Source organism: Perna viridis, chromosome 2, assembly GCF_037379345.1.
Source record: "Perna viridis isolate PV_CMFRI_1.1 ecotype Kerala chromosome 2, ASM3737934v1, whole genome shotgun sequence".
NCBI lineage: Eukaryota > Metazoa > Mollusca > Bivalvia > Mytilida > Mytilidae > Perna > Perna viridis.
Window position 1 is genome coordinate 26,380,362 of NC_142446.1, and position 21,786 is coordinate 26,402,147.

The 21,786-nt window shown below is 31.8% G+C and overlaps 1 protein-coding gene across 2 annotated transcripts in view; it reads right to left on the reverse strand.

Annotated features, from left to right (window-relative positions):
• Window positions 1–1,220: 1,220 nt before the first annotated feature.
• The window catches only part of LOC148624260 (protein PALS1-like), a 40,093-nt gene continuing 19,527 nt past the window's right edge, over window positions 1,221–21,786 (reverse strand). For both annotated transcript variants that reach the window (XM_088566881.1, XM_088566880.1), the window contains exons 3-14: window positions 19,689–20,603; window positions 17,982–18,268; window positions 17,445–17,591; window positions 16,581–16,656; window positions 15,936–16,021; window positions 15,404–15,481; window positions 13,737–13,933; window positions 10,170–10,297; window positions 9,258–9,419; window positions 7,982–8,184; window positions 5,339–5,455; window positions 1,221–4,990 (exon numbers count right to left, since the gene is read on the reverse strand). In XM_088566881.1, the coding sequence (XP_088423007.1) occupies window positions 4,796–4,990; window positions 5,339–5,455; window positions 7,982–8,184; window positions 9,258–9,419; window positions 10,170–10,297; window positions 13,737–13,933; window positions 15,404–15,481; window positions 15,936–16,021; window positions 16,581–16,656; window positions 17,445–17,591; window positions 17,982–18,268; window positions 19,689–20,502 (2,490 nt within the window). In that variant the 5' untranslated portion in view covers window positions 20,503–20,603 and the 3' untranslated portion in view covers window positions 1,221–4,795. The remainder of the gene's footprint in view (window positions 4,991–5,338; window positions 5,456–7,981; window positions 8,185–9,257; window positions 9,420–10,169; window positions 10,298–13,736; window positions 13,934–15,403; window positions 15,482–15,935; window positions 16,022–16,580; window positions 16,657–17,444; window positions 17,592–17,981; window positions 18,269–19,688; window positions 20,604–21,786) is intronic.

Genomic DNA, 21,786 nt, shown 5'->3' on the forward strand with positions numbered 1-21,786 from the left:
ATGAAATTTTAACAATAGTAATTACACATTCTCATTGTGCACCTCTTATTTAAAATTTTGATCCAAAATGGTTCAAAAGTGCATGTTATAAAATGGGGGAGTGGTGTATCAAGTTAAAGAGCAATGCCCAGTTTTTCTAGTTGTAAATTAGATAAAAGGTTTTGGTTGCAGCTGACCCCAGAACAATTTATGAACTGGTACAGCAAAATAGTTGCCCTTATAGACTCCAGCAACATAAAAGAAAAAGTGAAAATGAAACAAGAAGACGGAGGCCAGAATGTCCAATAAAAATAATTTAAAAACAATCTTGAAAATAGATTGATTGATGTGATTGATGGGGTTTAACGTCCGAGCAGTAATATTTCAGCTATATTCAGACGATAAACATGAAATGGATGATAAAAGACTAAAGGGAGGGATGGGTAGGTCAGGCAATTTAGCCTCTTGTGGTAGAGCGCAAAGGTTCCTACTATCGAATACCACAGCAGGGTTCTTTAACGTGCGAGGAACATGGCCACTTTCCCAACACAGGGCACCACTCTTGAAAATAGTCCCATAACTCAAACCCAACTAACTGAATCAACATATCTGTAGTATGCACTTCATAACAATACACCTACCAAAAGTAAAAAAAAAACTGGATTCATTTCAAAGGTTAGGCATCTACCAAATCATCTATGAGCAAGAAATGTATCCCAGAAGTTGTATATCAACAATGGTGGTATAGTGCAAACACCTACACTGCATAACAATAAATTCTACTATACTGGGGAAGACTTGGACAAGTTCTTTCAGAGGAGATGTATGAATGCAGACCATTACTCAGCCTATCAATTGCTTTGTGGTGGTGAACTAAAATGATATGAGCAAATCTGACCCCATTAAAAAACTGGAAGTATTAAAAATATAATAACAATGGTGTAAGACAGAGATTTTTGGTCCAGATGAACTTATAAATGACTTAAATGTAGGATGGCAGAAAAATGGAACCCTAACTGAGTGAAGTTTTCATTTCACAAAATGAAGGAAAAGATGCCTATAGTGTCCTGTAGTCAATCTCAAGCTCATAATTATCAGCTTCAAATCAGTTGATTTCCCAACTAAAAGTTGCCACTTGAACTTTTTGTACGTACAGTTTGGCTGCCTTTTTTTAATGGAATGGCAATTAACCAAGTATAACAACAGAATTTCCAACGCATTTTTTGCAAAAAGATTATTAATCTGTTCAATATATTTATTATAAGTTATTCATATTATTATGGTTTATGTACATAATGATGTATACAAAAGAGAATATAATCATTTAGCACCTTACAATTTTACAAAGTTTCCCATAAAGTTAAGAGGGAGACACAGAAAAATGTAAATAGACTCAGAGAACATATAACTTCTTGAAAGCTGATAGATACCTGTATGCAAATGGTAGTATATATTTCTTGAATATTCATGCAAATATTAAACCAGAATCATCGACCTCATTACTGATAGTTGCACTTGAAATTAAATTGCTGTCTGCATAAAAAGCATACAAAATTAAGAATAAATAAGTGATACATTTGAGAAAGGGACATGTACTATATAAATTTTTGTGGCATTTTTCACTTTTTTTGGGGTGGACTGAAAAGTGAAAAATTGTACCCCTGTTACTGATCTTTAACACTATGTGCTTTTCACTGTTTTAAACCATGAAAATGAATAACTGAAATTGTAAACACTTGACAGAATCTGAAAAAAATTAATTAACTAACTGCATTTTATTTTTAATACAATTTTGCTTTTAGCATTTCCTATAATAAAATTAAAGTTTTTTGGGGGTAAAAACCATGTTTATTTCAAAATCTACACTTACTTCTCTGAAAACATTTTCCCATTACCCCAAAGGAACCCTGTACAATGGCTACTTTTGACTTCAATCCCCTTTAACCATCTCCAAAGAAAGAGGTAACTTATACCTTTAGAGAAACCATCATTAAATTTCAATACATTGAAATATTCTTAACATCAATCATCACGTCAAACATTAAAATATATACTGCCCACTGCATAATACTTATGTGGACAGATACTTCACAGACTGTGTACACTTATCAGACAGTTCCCCTCAACTGACATTCCATAAAGTATAAGTTACAGTAGTCCATAGTTTTAAGAACTAATGTGCGAGTTCAATTTTCACAGAACAATAATGACACATAAGAACAACAAATATTAAACTTTTAAAAATCTTTAACTGATGCTAAAAAAAATCATACGTACACTAGTAAACAAATCAATTTATTTTAGTCAATTAAATATAATTTTCATAACAATAAAATTTGAAGATTTGTAATACTTCAAATAACTTTCCAAAAAGTTTTTGAAAAATTTCTCAGTCAGAGGCACAACACTTATTTAACAAGAAATATTATCTAATGAAGGTTATTAAAATTATCATAAAACTATTGCACATTAAAAATTGTGAAATTTGTTTCATTTCAGTAATTTCTAGCTCTTAAAAACATATTAAAAAAACAACCGTACACTATAATATCATTTCATGAGCTATTCATTTATTATCACAGTATTTATCTACACATATTAAATAAAATAGTTCAATTTGATCCATCATTAAACAGTTACATACAACCAATAAGTCAATGTACAAATAAGAAAATAAAAATAAAAAACCAAAAAAAAAAAAAAACCCAGACATTCACAACCAGTGAATGGAATGTTCTTCACTTACAACCCCTACCCATAATATAAGGAATTAAAAAATAAATTTCAACTTTGGGCAGTTATAATAAGTAAACTGGAGTACAAAAATTTGTTTTCAGAAGTGACATGCTTTCTGGTTTGATATTTTTTGGATTTTATCAAATAGACACAACTTTGCTATGTGACAGTGACATCATTCAATGTATTTAAAAAAAAAAAACTAATTATTTCCCCACTTATTTCATTGTGATGTACATCCATGGTTTACAGGTTATTTAGAATGTACTATGTGATTGACCTTATTTTTTTTATCATTCATTTATCATTAAATTTTAGTGGTTAAGATCAATATACTAAGCTATTGTCAGGAAAATAAGTTAATACTGCAACTGTTCTCTCTGAAAACTGGAAAAAAAAATTCATGTACATTTACAAGTAATATATTATTACTGACTGAACATCAAGTTTTTTGTGACATCACAAACTTTACATTGCTATAAATTGCCAAGATTTGGCCTTTCTCATATCAAAATTTTTGTTCTTCTGGCTTAAAATAGTATTTCTGATATTTGTTGTAGCAATTAAAAGAACAGTGCAATAGATACATAAGTTTGGCTTGAACTGGTACCAAATGTCAAGTACAGCCTCACATTTCAGTTTAGTCTGTGTATATGAATGGTGATACAGCCAAAACATTATACATACCAGTTAAATTAAACATTATACAACCTCACATTCGTAAGTCTTAGTTTTCTCAAAATGAGTAGGTAAAATTTTATAATAACCCCTTTTTTGAGCATGTTGTATGTCACACTAACATATTCTAAAATTGATGAAATGAAATGAAAAATCCTTTTAATATGAAAAATAACAAAAACAAAAACCAATCACAACCAATTGTCATAAACACGTCAAAAATTAAAATAAAGCAGATAAATATAAATGATAGTTCCTATTAGCTCTTTTGTCTTTTTTCATCCTTTTTACATCAATACATGTTCAGTCATCTTCAAGGAACTAAACATTATAGCATTTGTACATAGAATATAAATATGGCATTATAATGTAATTTTACCTTGAATTGATATATATATACATGCATAATAATGCTGTTTAATACAAGTTAATGTCTGACTAGAGAAACTTGTACCTTATATTACTCAAGATGTACAAAGATAAAAAAAAACCTGGTGCAGTTACAATACAAATAATTAGTCACACATTGTATTTTAAGTGCAGTTCCATATATCAATCAAACTGGTGTGTAAGAGTAGGAGACATGTTATTTTTTTTCTAAATTGTAATTAAATGGATTAAAATAATAGCTAAAATGGGTCAGATATACCACCAGTTAATCTTTAATAACACATATATATGAATTATCTCCCTTTGAAACATTATTCACTAGCAATTTTGTTGTAAAAATATTTTAAAAGAGCAGAAAGATATAAATCTGACAAGGATAGCATCTAGTATAATAAGTCAAATTAAGAAAAAAAATCACAATAATTAATGTGTGTTTTTCCAAAGGCTATCACTCCACAAAAAACTTTTTTCCAAAGAATATCCATAAAAGAGTTGCCTCCCTTTCTCATAGTGTATTTTAGGTAAAAAGGAAAAATGCAAAAAATCAGTGTTATCATGGGTCACCCAAGTTTGAATTTTATATGGAATGGTACTTAACTCTGGGTCTGTGTTAAGTGTTGGAGTACTTTTATAACATACTTAGAATCTTAAATAAACTTTAACTAAGTGAACAAATAATTTCAAGATATCTCAAATCTGCCATGTTAATTTTTTCCATACATATTAACCAATTATCAGTAATTTGGCAACAGGAGAATACTGGCAAAAAAGTATCTTAGAACTTAAAACTAAGTCATAACAGGAACAAAAATTCTAAAAAAAAAAAAACAGTAGCTTTCATTCTGTTTGTTACCTATTTTTGTTGAAAGAAAAGCATTGAAAGCGAATGAACCATAATTCAAGATTATCATTCTAAACACAATGATAACTATATAAAACATTTACATAATTTTGGCTTAAAAAAAGGAAAGCAAATGAAACAAGTAAATATATGATGGCATTAGTAGTGCTTTTACTGTAACACAAGATGTCCTCCAAGCCACTGTGATGGCACCCACTGTGGTTCAACTTCCAACCGATTAATCTCATTCAAAAGTTCTTGATAGGCTTGTTCCATGTCCGAGTTCACTAATATATAGTCAAAAAAATGACCATATTTATCTTCCATTTCCCTAGCACGCTCTATACTCTCTTGTAGTTCTTCATCCTAAAGAAATTGAAAAATTATGTTGTCATCAGAACAGAACAAATCTAATGTGATAAGAAACTAATAATTAGGAAGTTCGACAAACTTCAACAGAGCTTAATGTCAAGTGATGAAAAAGAAATTGGCACAATACCAAGGCTAGACATATTCCTGTTCAATGTGATTTTTTATCATAAATTTTCATTCTTGAGATAGTGGGACTTAAAAAACCAAAAAAAAAAAAAAAAGGTCACAGGCATGTAATGCTTTACCACATCTGTTAATGACATTTTCACCATCATTCTCTAATTCATTTTAGTGTAATAATTCAAGAGTTTTATTTCTATCATTTTTCATCAATGTATTTACCTTTACTTTTATGCTATTGGTCAGATGTTGTTGGATTTGACGCAGCTTTTCCATATTTGGTGGATAAACAAAAACAATATATGGCTTAAGATCTGACTCTTTCAACATTCTTAAAGACTGAAATCAAAAAAAAAGATCAATGAAATTCAAGCAAAAAAATGCAGAATTGATAAACAAGTGTATAATTGTAGTTCACATTTAGGTACTTAGCATTCAACTGCTGGTAAAAGTACTTAAACAAACAGTATAATACTGGGATGATTTTAATCTGCTTTTTTTGCAGATTTCTGTTTTATAATCCTGATTTTACAGTAACTATTCTTTATTTTTACAATTTATTTACTTCTGACTTTGCCAATTTCCGCTTTCTTGTTATTCTTGTAAAATGATCTCTGCTGATAAACACTTAGCAACAAACCGGATTAAAACAAAAACTACTTATGTCTGGCAATCTTTTGGTCCTAAACTATTGGAGCCAAAATACATGTACAACCAGTATACAAAGAAAAGAAAAAAATATATATATATTGAAATACCCCCATAACTTCAAAAGGGAAAATTCTGATTAGGAAAAAAGACTTAAGCTTATGCTCATTAAGATTTGATAAAAGCAAAGGACATGCTGGCAAACTGAGAGATGGACAATAACACTGATGGTTATATAGTTGGGTGTCAAATTGTCTAAGAGTAACACATTTTATAATTGCATATCAATTTGAAATACTTTTTAAATTTTATTCTCTCAGCTGACATCAGCAATGATTTCTTTCCAGTATTTGAGAAATCAACATATTTACAAATTAAATTTGATTTCTAGGTATGTTTATGTAATACACACAATCAATATTAATAAAAACAATAAAATGCTTTGTAGGGCCCAGCTTGATATGAATGAAGAAGATAACCCTGAACAGTTTGGACAAGTATGGACACAGCATTCAAGCTTGATATAGCTCAAAATTTTGATTGCAATTTAATTTTTGACACAGCAAAAGATTTTGATCAGAATTGCAATGGCCCCTATTAGGCCCCTCAATCCTCCATAAGCAAAACCCCCAAAAATTGATTCCAACCTTCCTTAAAGGGCATAGAATCTTTGTTTCAAAAAGGGCTATTCACTTTCACTAAGTTATTATCTGTACATCAGAAAAAAATGCTTTTTTTCCCCATTTTGGTCATTCATTCCTTATCAGTCATACCCCCCAAAATCAATCCCAGCGATTCTTTTGTGGTATGGCACCTTGTGCTACAATTTCAAAGAGATGCATTCCCTTCAGTCAAGTTATTTTCCCTTCCATAATGAAAATGCCTGCTTCTGGCCCCTAATAACAGTCAAGTGATACCCCCAAAATTCAATCCAAGCTTTCCTTTGGTGGTATGGCAACCAAAGGTATGATTTCAAAGAGATTCACTTGTGGTCAAGTTATTGTCTATGCATCATGAAAAAGCTTGTTTCTGCCCCCTAAATCATTAATGGTTTGAGTTACAACCCTCAAAATCATTCCCAACCTTTCTTTTGTGGTATGACACCTTGTGATTCAATTTCAGAGAGATCCATTCTCAATTTATCAAATCATGAAAATGCTTGCTTTTTGCCCCTAGTTCCTTAAACTTTCCAAGTCATATCCACTATCCTTAATTCTAAGATTCCTTTTTGTGGATAAAGATCTGAACACTTATACCAGACCTGATTTTATGAATTCAATAAACTAAGCGAAAATTGGCAAAATCCGAAGTAAATATATATTAAAAAAAATAATAATGGTAAAATCCAGATTTGAAAAAAGCGAAAGAAAATCAGCTTTGTTATACTCAAGTCATTGTCCAGACATGCAGTGTCTATGGACGATGGAGACCGCTTGACATCATTATAAGGTATTCTTTGTAACTTATGTAGAGAAAGCCTGTAGGTTTAAGTTGCTTTGTTTGTTTGTTGGGGTTTAACGTCCAAGCAGCAATATTTCAGCTATATTCAGAAGATGAACATGAAATGGATGATAAAATGAACATGAAATGAAAAATGGGATGGGACTCAAGGATGATAGTGTCAACAAATTTTGATTGCCACAAAACAAAAGGGAGGGATGAGTAGGGTCGGGCAATTTAGGCTCCTGTGGCAGAGTGCAAAGGTTCCTACTCCTATCGAATACCACAGCAGTGTTCTTCAACGTGCGAGGAACATGGCAACTTTCCAAACACGGTGTATCACTATGGTTTGCGGTCAGGTTTGCCATATTATAGCCTGACAACCCCAGCATGCAACATGCCAGGGGTACCCCTTCAACCACCTGGGGCACACATCCCAGTTGCTCTGTGGGCAGAGCGCCTAGCCCCTGGGTATGTTCCTGAGCACTATTTAGTCCCCTTTTACGACAAGCTTAGCGCTGCTGCAGGCCTATTCTTTTGACACCCAGGACCTGTACAGGGCGGTTTAAGTTGTAGAAATAAATTCCATGCACCTGTTAATAGTTCAACAAGTTTTTAAGCACTCCTTATTATATCATGGCAATCTTTTTTTTTTTTTTACTTTTTACTAATTCATTACCTTAGTTTATGTCACCAAAAAAAAGTGGGACACTTACGACATGTTTATTTAACACAAACTTCATCTATTTTTCCTACATTCTGAGAGACAATACTTACCTCTGGATGTAGATTTAACACACAGATTTTGCCTTGGTTAATGACCTGTCTTACTGCATTCAGACTGGTTCCATACAAATTTTTCTCAAACTCTCCATGTTCAATAAACTTATTGTTTTCAATGTCCAGTTTGAATTCTGGTGCTGTGACAAAATGATAATCTCTGTCTGGCACTTCTGTTTCTTTCCTTGCCCTACTGGTGTCTGCAAATTCAATTCATAGACTTTTTACTTGATTTTTCTAGTTATAATGATTTTAGGTTAGGTTCAATGTATCAGAGAATACTAAGAACTCATTTTTTTTATGAAATCAAACATAGTACAATTTTGGGCCATGGACAGATTTAAAATCCAGCACAAAAAGAAAAAAAAAAAAAATAATCAAAATTTAAATAAACCCTAAGATTCAGAACATCAAAGAAAATTAATTATTCAAAGAAGTTTGAAATGTGAGCCTTATTTTGAACAAGTTAAAAACTGAAACTCAAAATCTATACAAGGTTTATAATGTACATATTTTTACCCTTAATTTCTTAACAGTGAGGGCAATAACCCCAACTATCAATCTATACCAACAGTTGCTGCCACTACTACATCCTACTATACAACTACACACGTTTTGCTGTTGTATAATTGGTCAACAAATATAACTGTTTTTCACTATAGGGGCAAGAAAATTCCTATTTTAGTTGTGCAAGATTTCCTTATTTTATCCACTGGTTCAGACAGAGCATATGCTCTTCCACAAATTAATTGGCACCATTAAATAGTTAGTGAACCATCATATGTTACCAATATGTGTTTGAATATTCTTTAAACATTTTTTTTATCAAGAATAACTGGTCATTGAATATTTCTTGCAGTTTGTTTATATCCAGTGACTGTTTTGAAGCGACCTACATTTAAACCTGGTAGCGTAGTACTGGCCACATTGATATGTCATGATCAGCTGTTAAATGTAGGTCATTTCAATTCATACATTTAAATGGAACTCAAACGTGAGAAACAGAATCAAACAAAAGCTTTTCTCATGCAAATAGGGAAATCTCAAGATACCCTTGGGTAGATAAAATATTTCTGTACCTCGGCAGAGCCTCATTAAAAAAGATTATAATTCTTACCTTTGGGTGTCTGAGATTTTCCTATCATGCACTTGTACAGTAAATTCTTAATATCTACATCTGTGTTATATTTATCAAATTAAATAAGAATTCTAGGTAAAGAAAACTGTTTAAAAAACATGCCTAAATCGAACAAAAACTTGAATAAGGACTTACGTGGAATTGCTGCAGCAAATCTATCATAATCAGATTCCATTAAACGTTGCCGTAATTCGTGGCGACCAACATGAGCAGGACCAATCAGTACAATAGGACGTTTACGGTTTGCTTGAGGGTAGTACAATGATACTTCTTCATAAGTCAAGACTTCATCAGAATCTGAATTAACAAGTTTTAAAAAACAAATAAATTTTTTTTCTCCAAATATTTCCATTAGTAGATAATTCCTCAGAAATCATCACTAAAGCATAATAATTCAGAAATCAGAATGCAAACATGTAGTACAAACATATTATACAGCATATGCTGCTGAAAAAAAAATGGCTTCAGTAAGTAAAATTTCATGTCTAACACTTCTCATTTAGTCAATGATAAAAGATGCACAGCTTTAATATACATGTACAAGTAAACTTTGTGCAAAGTACAAGCAATATTGGTTCAGAAAACCCAAAATTATGATGTGCTAATTTACGGTTAAGCCACAACACAAAGCACAAGATTAGCATATAAAATTTAGTTGTTGCTGTAAGATTTAATATGGCATTTTAGACATTTCTCTTCTTGATGTTAAATCTTCCATGTTGAATTTTTAGTGGTTGTTATAGAAGTCACAGTTATCATATTTTTATGGTAACAAATTGAGAAAAAAATGTGTGATATTCCCTGGTGACTGCTGGTATGCATCGTCTAGGTCACTCATGTTTGATAGCTATTTTACATAACATGTCACAAGAATGGAATAGTAATAATTATGCACAAAGTATGTACATGTTCTAACCATGACATACAGTGACAAAAAAAAAAAAAAAAAAAAATTGCTGAGTTCAACATGCTAAAATGTAGGATAAAATGTTTGTATATAAAAGTTTGGATAAAAATTGTTCTATACATTTTGAGTCCTACTCTTACCATCCATGCCATCTTTATACATTTGTTTCTTCTTTTTTCTCTTATCTTTTCTTCCACATGAGCATGATCTTCCCTTCCTAGTATTGTCTTTACCATCATTATTCAGTGTTCTCTTGTAGGCCTCTCGTCTTAAAAAATCATTTTAAAAATTCTATCTCTGTGTACAAATATGGCAAATGAAGTATAAAATCAGTGGTATACAAATATAAGATTAATAAAACATATTTTTCCGAAAGTGTTCTATGATACTAAGGGTAACATGGTATCAATTGTTCAGTAATTTACAAAATTTAAGTCTTCATTTTTTTGGTAATAATCAATACCAACATCTAAGCAAGGCATGGTTACAAAGGGTAAATTAAATTTACCTACTTAAGTTTACTGTAGGAATTGAAATATTACCAGAATGTATAAAGAGTACAATTAAGGTGTTAACTGTCAATAAACATGTCAGGGTATACAGAATATTTCAAATTTCAGTATTATTAAGTGTTACCTCATTCTATATGATTTATCAAAATCTTTAAATCCTAATTGACATTTGGTCTAGTACATGTAGAAACCCCAATTACTACAGCATTATTTCTACCATGCATTTTTTCATTAAAGTATGAATGTGTTAATTGGCCCAGTTTATGTGAAATTTTATATCAACTCTTCCCTGTTTCATCCTTTCTTTTCTAACAGTACATTATTTAAATAACTTTATTGATTTCAAAATAGGTATTTTGATATCAAAGGGAACATCTTTATACATCTAATACTCATTTAAAATCCAGAAAAGATAAAGGTAGTTCAATATTTTATCATGTACTGATATCCTGTAATATGATGAAAAAATGCATCATCTGTATCTTTCTTATTTGTAAATAATAAAATCACTAGTATTGAAGAAAATAGTGTGGAAAAAATTTTTTTTTTCACTGAAAATTGAGTACATGTATTTATTGCATACATATAAATAATACAAATCTTTATCATTTTTTCTTATCGTAAAAAAAAACCAAAACAAACCAACCTGCATTTTAAAATGTTTTTTTTCCAGTGTCTCACAAGTCAAACAAATGGTTGGATATTGCTTTATTTTCCCCATATATTTGTTTGTAGTATTTTATGTGAAATTTTAAAAATTAAGTTTATTATTATTATTTTTTAAAGTAAAATTTGTGTCCAGGAAAAGATAATCAGTAATTTATTTACAAACAAACATTAAACCCAAGCTGTAACTTCTTTAATCCATTGTATTCTTAACAAACACAAGCTATTAAAACAGAACTTAAAGGACACTGATTATTGAGGCCATACTACTCAATTATCAATATGATTAATTGTTTTGTTAAACTCTGTTACACCTTCTGAACTATATTACTCTGTTTTCATAAGTAAAATTCTCACTAACAAAAATCAAAAAGCATAACCGTATTTTTCTTTTGAACATTTACAACAACAAAAGCTATATGTAATTAAAACAAACAATTTTCACTATCCAATAAAAAAGAATCTTGAAAACTCATATGAACTTTGTCCAATTAAAAGATGACTATTAAGTAAACAAGATATTAATAAAATTAAGTAACCAATAATATTTCAATACAATGACTTTTATCACAATAAAAGAAACTGAAAGCATTATAACATCAATTATTCATTTACAGATGGCATACTTCAGCACTTTACCTGCTACTTTCAAGGCCTACTTGGACTCCTTGCCTGAGGGGCTCAAACTCACACTGTACATCAAAGACTTACCAAAAGGTCATTCTATTATGCTACTCTACACACCAGATGCTCATGACTCAACAACAACCATAAAAACAGAACCAAGATCAGCGGAGAAAATGCTTGGGTTAATGACTAATTCAGAAGTATTATCAACTGCAGTCAAGTCTGAACCAAAAACACCACAACCTAAGAAGTCAAAACTCAGATCCATCAAAACAGTACCAGACCTCTTCAATAAGTTCAAGACTCAACCAAGTAAACACAAAGCTGGCAGTCCTATCCAACCAATTAGTCGTACACAAAAGACAAAGAAATCAACAAAACAGAGGTCATATTCATCCTACAGTCTTCCCAGACAGACAACAATGGCTAGACCGGCAATACACAACTGGCATTACAACTATCCGCTTCTCAACAACCCAGACAACTGGACTTGTCGTGCCTTCAACACAGAGCTAGGGTGGTATCGCTTCCTACAGAACAAACTGACTGGTGATAAAACTGCAGTCCATACAGCTACTGGTGACATTATCAATACTACTAAGACAGTGTACCTTAGCAAAGACATTGCAATGCAGTCTGTTATAAACTATGCCACATGTTATCCTGACGTTGACTTTGACCCTATGACAGCACAACAGAAACAAGTGATAGTAACAGCCATTATTGACAGACTCTACAGTGACAACACAAATAGTGTGTAAATGTTCTAAATGACAATGTAATGGAAATGTGCTCAGTGAAAGTGGTTATTTGTAACTGTTGTTCATATAATGTAAATCTGTGTGCTATTGTAACTTGAGTGCTTTTTATTAAAATATATATTACACTATGTGAAACTACTAATGTCAATGATTATGAGTTACAAAAAGGAAAAAACATGTGAAATCCAATGAAAAATAATCACAATGATAAAACTAGAAAAAAAAAAACAGAATAACTGAAAGAACTCTCACTAGTCTATAAACTGTTACAAAAGAAAGATTTATTGTAAAAGGATACCGTACATAATACAAATAGAAGGAATGTGACTATTTAAAGGACATGAAACATGTGCTTACACATAATATAATAAATCTTCCTAAATTGAAATATGGGATGAAACCCAATTTATAACAACCTTGAAAAAAATAAAAATCTAACAGAAGTTTTTTTTGGTGTTTTTTTCTTTTTTTTTTTGGGGGGGGGGGAGGGTGGGTATACATGGTACAACCAATCAGCTTTAAAATTATTCCCTTTAGATGTTGCAGAGTTGAAAGCAAATACTTCAAAAAAGCAAAAAAAAAGGTAACATTAGAAAGGAAGTCAATGGGTGACCAAACCAAACAGGTTACAAACTGTACAACCCAATTAAAAGCTGCATACATAACTTCAAAATACTTCCTATTGCTCAGTTTAATGTGGTGAATAGAGACAAAAATATGGAACAGAAAACAGGAGGTTGACAGGCAAAATACCTCACACAAAGTACGATGACTAATGCTGAATCTGCCTATTTTCAGACCAAAGCAGTGGGGTGCTGAAAAAATTAAGGGACAGCTTCACAATTATACAGGCAGTAAAACCTAAGAAACCTAAAGGCCTACCAACCTTCCAAAATAGACTTTTTAAAAAACAAACACCGGTAAGCACAGAATTAGCCTACATACCATATACTGTTGTGTTAAAATTGGGTACTTTAATTACTGCATTTTTAAATTTTGCAATACTAAGGATATCCCATTTTTTCACATTTTTTATTCTGGTTATCAATATTCTATATTCTATCACAATCAAGCCATAATTGTTAAATATACAGGACTTAACAGTAGACACTAATTATGTCTTAATACTCATTACACTCACTGTTCCAGGAAACTACAACTGGGAATTAATCCTGCCAGTTCATGGTCATCTCCTTCTCTGTAAGCCTGCCACCAGCTTAGATCTTCTCGATTCATTACACGTAATATGTCCCCCTTCATGAACGATATACCTAATTCTCTGCATGGAATATATATGTCTTCCTCAGGATCATAGTTAAACAAGGCCTTTACATTCACCTATAATATACCACATCATCATACAGCACACAACATAGTTATGGTTATATTTAATTACACTTTAAATAAATAAAATACATCATCATTCAGTGATAGATGAATGGAAGCACAAATGTGTTGATTAGTCATTTGGGAAGAGCATATCAGGTTAACTTCTTAAAGGAATACACTATTCATATAAACTGCTATTTGTACTACAAAATAATTCTTTAAAAAAGAATTAGAACTGTCCTTAAAGGGGTTAACAGACTAATACCGTAGAACCATAGTAATCCATTATATTACATATTGCCCTTAAGATTTATCTCTGAATTCATTAAAATTCACTACAAGGTGGCTTCTGTGCACATTTTTTATGTATTGTCAATAACTCCTTTAATTAGCATATTAAACTAAATGTTATCAAATTTTTCAACTTTCTGATGGTTACATACAAATCTTGTATTAGTTTTGTCTTAATTTGAGTTTCTTTTTATTTAGTTTTTCTAAAAAGGTCTTTAACTGTTGAAAATGGGAATAAATTATCAGCAATATACTTGATAAGTAATCAGTAGATTTTTTTTCCTTTGGTCATTCAATATAATACATCTCCTTATTTTTCATAAAAGACACAACTTAAGATGGTGGTAGGGATTTCTGTTAGTATCATGTTTTCATAATGTTAACTTGATCTCAAATTCATTAAAATACTTTTTAACAAAAAAATATCTTGTCAATGGAAAATAGCTTGTTTAGTGAATTTGTTGATACTGTCAGGTGTCAATATTTGGCCACATGATAATTAAAATTAGTGTTTATATCCTACAATCTTGAAGAAGTAATACATTGAAGTCAAGAATCAATTTCAAATGAAGTTTTTACCTGGCATTAGAATACAAAAAATCCTACAACATGTTAGAACAGAATCAAAAGCAGTTATTCATTTCACATATAACACCTAACTTGTCTTGTAAATTATAAAACCATGTTTGTTATATGATTTCCAGTATTCTCCAGCATGCTTACCTTACTAGAAAATAACTGAAAAATGTTATAAATTAAAGTTTGTTAGCATCACCAAATTCAGTGGATTATAATTCCTGGTGATAATATGCAGAACTACATATCATGTCCTTACTACCTTCAAAGTTACATGAAATTTGGTGCAGTAGTTCCCAAGGAGTTGTGGTTACAAAAGTGTGACAGACATAAAGTAAGGACAAAAAAAATATCTCATCCCACCAAAGTGGGTGGAGACATAATTAACCTTTAATTCATCCATTACTATACTTAATTCTAAAGGTACATGACTTTAGAACCATGTGAAACAAAATTACCCAAGTAGGAATTGCTACTTTTAATTTCTTGAGTAAAGATCTTTGGATATACAGTTGTTTCTTAGACCAAACATGTAAGTGGTGTTTGTTTCACAAATCAAGACAATAATTATAAGACAAAAATATAGAAAGATTTCTAAAACATGTTACCTACCACTTCATCTGTACTGATTTTAGGTTTGAAGTCAACACTTGGTATAATCATAAAGGTGATGGTACCCGACATACCCGCCTGTAATATTTATAGTACAAATTTTACTGAAAATAATAAACATCAACATGGCACCTTGATTTAAGATAATACATTTCAATTTGAAAGGAGACATATTAAGCCTAAATCATAATGATCACCAAATTTGCCCTTTAACTGCAAAGAAAGACAAAAGAACCTTTGGATAGTCATTGTATATTTTAATAAAGAGCTTTACAGGCCTTGTTATTAAAAATAGTTTGTCAAAAAATGTTCGTGCACTATATGAATGAATAAATGAATAGGTTATTAAAGTGCAACCCAACTTTGACAAACTATATACAATTTAGATACAAGAAATAAATCAGCCAGACAGATAGGCTTATGGAGCACTATATATTGTATTTAAATAGATGTAGTATTAGCATGTAAACTTACTTAAGAAAATCTAAGAAATTCACATTTATATTTTATCTATACATATATTTGAACTTACCAACATCTCTGATACATCATTTATATTTTTGCCTTTCATGTCAATACCATTCACCTCCAAAATCTCATCCCCTTCATGTAGTAAACCTTAGAAAAAAAAGTACATAATTGACCCAAGGCTTAAACACCAGATTTACCATTCTATCAAATTCCAACCTCTCTGTATCATGAAGTACATGTATGTGTTCATATTCATAATTTTGAAATTAGCTCCAGAGTTCTATGAGGGCAAACAAAATACATATCTGCATATGTAGTTATGTTATACTAGTTTTGAAATGTTGTAGGGTTTATTTTATATTAAGTTACCTTGAGCAAAAAAAATATAAAATTGAACTTAGACATAAAAAATCCCATATGGATGGAGTGTCAGCAATGTCCTATATATGTAGAATGTAAGAGCAAACTATGAGGTGCTGTTTTGTTTTTTAATATGTTGATGGATACAATTTTATGCTTATTTAATAATAATTTGGAAATTATTGGCTGTGTAGAAATAAATTAAGCTTTCTTGGAAGAAAGTCTCACACATTCTCCTTACCGAATGAGACTTCACCCATAGCAACATGGTGGTGCACCATACAAAAAAACATAAGCTCTGTCCATTATAGGCATAGCCTATATTACAGTAATATAAGTTACAAACCACTTCTTTCTGCTGTTCCTCCCTTAACAATTCTACCAATGACAACAGCATCACCTTCATTTCTTACAGTTGCACCCTAAATAAAAGAACGATAAATAGAATAGTTCATATTTTAGATCATGTAAATTCCCAACATAAATGATAAAACACTAGCTACAGCAATGTAAGACATGAGAGAGATTTAGATTCTATTTGATATACTTCCTAGTTTATTTTTTTCCTTGTCAGCAATTGGCTCTTGCATGTAAAATGACAAACCTATTTTCATACATTTGATACAGATTGATAAATAGACACTGGGATCATTTAAAGGTTTTTTCTGTTAGACATGAATTTATAAGACCCTTTAAAATTCTGCCTATACGGGTTGACGGTATACAAAAAGGAACATAGATTCATTTCTGCTTTGTTTTATACATACTTTAATACCACAATAAAATTTTGAAGTAATAATAAATAACTTGCATGAATATAAAGCTGCAGTGAATAGAATATGGAATAAAGAGCTTTGTGGAGTGCAGCATATCTATTGATAACACCCATTTTCTCCCTTTTAGCCCCAAAGTTTTTAAAGGGGTGGGGCAAAAACTTCCAATAACAATAGAGCCCTCTGCCATGTCCCTAGAACAAATGTCACAATGTGTTAAAAATTCAAAAAGATCAGATAAGTTATCGTAAATAAATGACAGTTAATGTGTGCCATTTATGACGACTGAGTGATACCATTATAAGACCAAATTTTTTTTGGGGGTCATATAAAAATCATTTTGATCGGTAAGATTGCAGACTTAACTGTATGGGATGAGGGGATGATTCAGAGGGAAGCGAGATATAACAAAGTACTCTACTCATAGTTTGACTAACCAGTGGTTCATTTGTTTTCTCCAGGTGAATAATTTTTATAGTGTCTTCTCCATAGTTTGATATTGGATCTTCAATGAAATCTTCATCACCAAGATTGGAAGGCTTTGACTGATGGTCAGCTACACCATCATGAGCTCGCATCAAATTCTATAACAGAAATTAATGTATATTATATAATCTGAGAATTCTTTATTCATTGCCTAATACTTTTAATATGACTCATTTTTCCTTGTAAAAAAGAAAACTTATCTATTTGTTTAATTCAAGTTATACATTTGTAAAAGGATGTAGGTATGATACCACCTATCTAGATACAATTATAAAAGCTAATCTGTACATGAATTGTGTAAGTGTATTCTAATTTATTGAAACTTTCTTAAGATCAAGCTATTGATTTCCAAAGTAGTTGTAAAGTAAATGCTGATCAGAAGCTTCATGTTGTAGTTAAGATCAAAATTTAAATCAGACCATATGAAGCTGGTTCTTTACAAGGTCTAAAATTAATAACCAATCACTTTTCACTAAATAAAATCTCACTTTGAACCCAGATGTAGCAAGGATCTCAGTTAGATCACTGGCATAAGGAGATGGTGTATGTTGTAGCACTGTCATCACTTCATTAGATGTCTGTAATGCATTACTACATTCTGATGAATACACTGTGGATCTAGATGTCACCTGGATTATTTTGTTGTGGATTTGTACAGCCTTACGAAACTGAGGGTTATTGAACAAATGTTGGAGGATAGACACTTGGCTTTTATCCTCAGAAGTGTTGAGTTGGGTTTTTATGTGTTGGAGAGTGGAGAAAAGATCTTCTAAACCTGTTAAAAAAGTGAAACATAAAAATAATGAAATAAACATGTTGAGTCACGTTTGCATACATCTACTTGTGGTCGAAATATGATCGCTAAACTCAAAGGTTTATTTCCTGCTAATATCAACAGCAGCAGTCCAAATCAATTTTAAAATTTAATAAGGTAGCTTTTGTGTTGAATGTATGCTTGATTCTAACATGTTCATAATATTTATCCTGCAATGAGGTTATTTGTTAAACGAATAAAGGTATACGGTTATTTTTTTGCTGTATCCGTCCATTGGCAGGTTATCGACTTTCTGGCTCCTCCCACTTATGTGATCGGCAGAACTACTTTTTTCTGGTATGCGTAAATTAATCATGGCCGCCACCATAGATATGATATAAACAAATTGCGATTGCGTATCCGGTTAATCTTTTTTTTGCTGTTTTGTTTCGTTTTCACCTGAATGAAATAAAAGATTTTATGTAAACGAAATAATGATTTTGTTTGTATTTTTTTCACCATCATATATATGGCCAATCCCAAATCTCGTTCAGATTTGATTCATTATCAGTTTGCAGACGACTTCCCCTGTCATTTCAGTCATGTCAGACTCGGAGCCAGAGTGTCCGTCACAATTTCACATAACCTGGTCCCCACTTAAAGAAATTGAAGCATTACAATATGATAAAACTCTTGATTGAAGAGACAAATGACCAGGAACTTGTTATGGTCTTGGATTTATTACTGCATAAACCCCAAGATAATGAATCAGAGGAACACTACATTATAGATCTGCCCATACAACTGCCTCCTGTTCTTCAAAAATCTCAAACAAATATTTCAAATCCCAAAGAAACTAGTGCATAAATTTCACCCCTGAACTCTACTGCCATATACCAAACAGAAACAAGTCAGCTTCCACCTTCCTCACGAAATTCAAAACTTTAATGTTCTTAAAATCGACTTTACAACATTCAAAATATTTGTATATTTGTATTTATTGTTCATTTTACTTATTTGTCTCTTGGAATTAAATAAATTTTGATACATTACTTATTTTCTTCAAACAGCTTTGATGGATTATATGGTACGGATTGAATTTCAATGTTTACCGAGTCATGCGCCATGCGTATTAATTTTTTTTTCGGGTTTAATGATCGTGGCTCCTCAGGGGATATGCATTTTAAAATTTTATTTTAAAAATGTACAAATGCACAAAACTATTAATATAACAGGATAAAAACAATATAGGTACATTGTTGAAAATTATTGAAGATATGTGTATTTCGCTTGGAACAGGGGTAATAGCTCAGCAGAGCCTCGTATTTCCTACCTGTACTGTTGCCTCATCACATATCTTTAATTTTCGACAATGTACCTATATTGTATATATATTTCTTAAATTACAGGCGCATTTAAATATAAAACCTTAAAATCTTACCAATATTTTTCTTCATATATCTTTCTCTTTCCAATGGACCATGAACACTACTAAACCCATCATCAAGATTATCAAAATCCTCATTGTCAAAAGCAGTGTTTATCACACCTTGAGGTTCTAACTGTCTCTTTTCCTTTAAAGCTTGAAGTTTTTTCGAACCTCGTAATGATGTGCGTAGAAATTCTTCCTCTCTTGCTAATCTACTTTCCTCCTCTCTTCTTTTGCGTAATTCTTCTTGGTGTTTATGCAGTCGATCCATCTGTTCTGGAGTAAGTGGATGATTTTGTCTTCCATTTGAAATAATCACTGACTCAACCATTTTGTCCTCATTTTGATGTGCACTTTTTGATGGTGAAGAATGTGGAGATTTTGATAATGATTCTGATGAATTCTGATATGATGGGGGATATTTGGGCGGAATTTTAACAGTGGCCATGAAACTTTCTGGGCAGTCAATTGCCATCTCCCTATGCATAGTACCATCATCTTGGTCAAAGGAGTCCTGCATTGAATCACTAAAACTTTCATTTGTATTGCTTATGTTTTCTTGACTTTGTTGCATACTGACTACAGATCCTATCATAGGTGAATCAGAGTCAGAATTGTGATTACTTGCATTCTTTTTTCGCTTTTCAACTTTAGGTTTCCTTGTGGCCTCCATTTTATTTGATTTGGCTATTTCCACATTTTCACTATCTATATTAGTAGTATGTGTTTGTACAGTGACAGTTGTTTGATTAATTGGTGTCAATTCAATACTATTTCCAGAATCGAAAGATAAATTAGGGCTAGATTCAAAGGCAAGTTTAGTCATATCAACTGGCTGAACTTTATGAAGAGAGGAGAGTTTCTCCAATCTTTTCTGGGCTTCATCTTCAACTGCTATTACATAAGCTTCCTTAATCTTTGATTGATCTGAAAATATAAAAATGAAAGATACAATATGCATGCAGTTAGAAGTTAATTTCTCTAATTTTAATCAATTTTCACTTTTCTAGACTAGTGTCAGAAAAATATTTCTCATCTCTAGAGAGATTCGAGTTCTCGGACATGATTTGCAGAAATAGAAATGGGCCATTGGTCACTGTGCGATTGTATCATATTGTCTATAAAATCTCTTTGGTCGAAAACTGTCATTATAAGACTCTAATGTTGTTCTCATAACAAATACTAATGTCATAGATGATAGCTAGAATTTCCGCCATGACAGAGATGCCAAATGACAACTAAACTATTAGGTCTGAAAAATTATGGGAAACAGCATCTAAAACTTAAGCTTAATGACAATAAAATTACCATAATCAACAAGCTATTGTTGTAGATTCTATATTTAAATTATATCTTCACATCAATCATATACAACACTGGTTAAATTTATCAGTACAGTATGTCCTCTATTTTGGTGTGAATCAAACATTTTTTAGTTCTAATTATTGTCAACAATTAATTGATACAAAGAGTTTAAGAACATACAGAAATGAACTGAAAGCCAAAAATAAATATCAGTAATTCAATTTGATTTATTAAGAAGCCTTCAGATTCTTAGTGGTACGGAGACATCATTACAGAGACATCATTAACATCAAATGATCTGCAGTCCATCATTCAAATAATTAACAAAATGCAGGGCCCAGCTTAATACAACACCAGAGGTTGAATCCTGAACAGTCGTTTGTGTAACGTCTGAGCAGCAATATTTCAGCTATATTCAGATGATGAACATGAAATTGATGATAAAATGAACATGAAATGATGATGAAATGAAACAGGGATGGGACACAAGGACGATGGGGTGGACAAATTTTAATAGCCACTGGAAATAGGGAGAGATGGGTAGGGTCGGGCAATTTAGCCTCCTGTGGCAGAGCCCTATGGTTCCTACTCCCTGAGAATACCACAGTAGGGTTCTTAAACATGCGAGGAATGTGGCATTTTTCCCAACACAGTGCACCACTATGGTTTGCGGTCAGGTTTTCCGTATTATAGCCTGACAACCCCAGCATGTAACACACCAGGAGTACCTCATTCCACCACCTGGGGCACACATCCCAGTTGCTCTGTGGGCAGAGCGCCCTAGCCCCCAGCTAGGGTTCTGAGC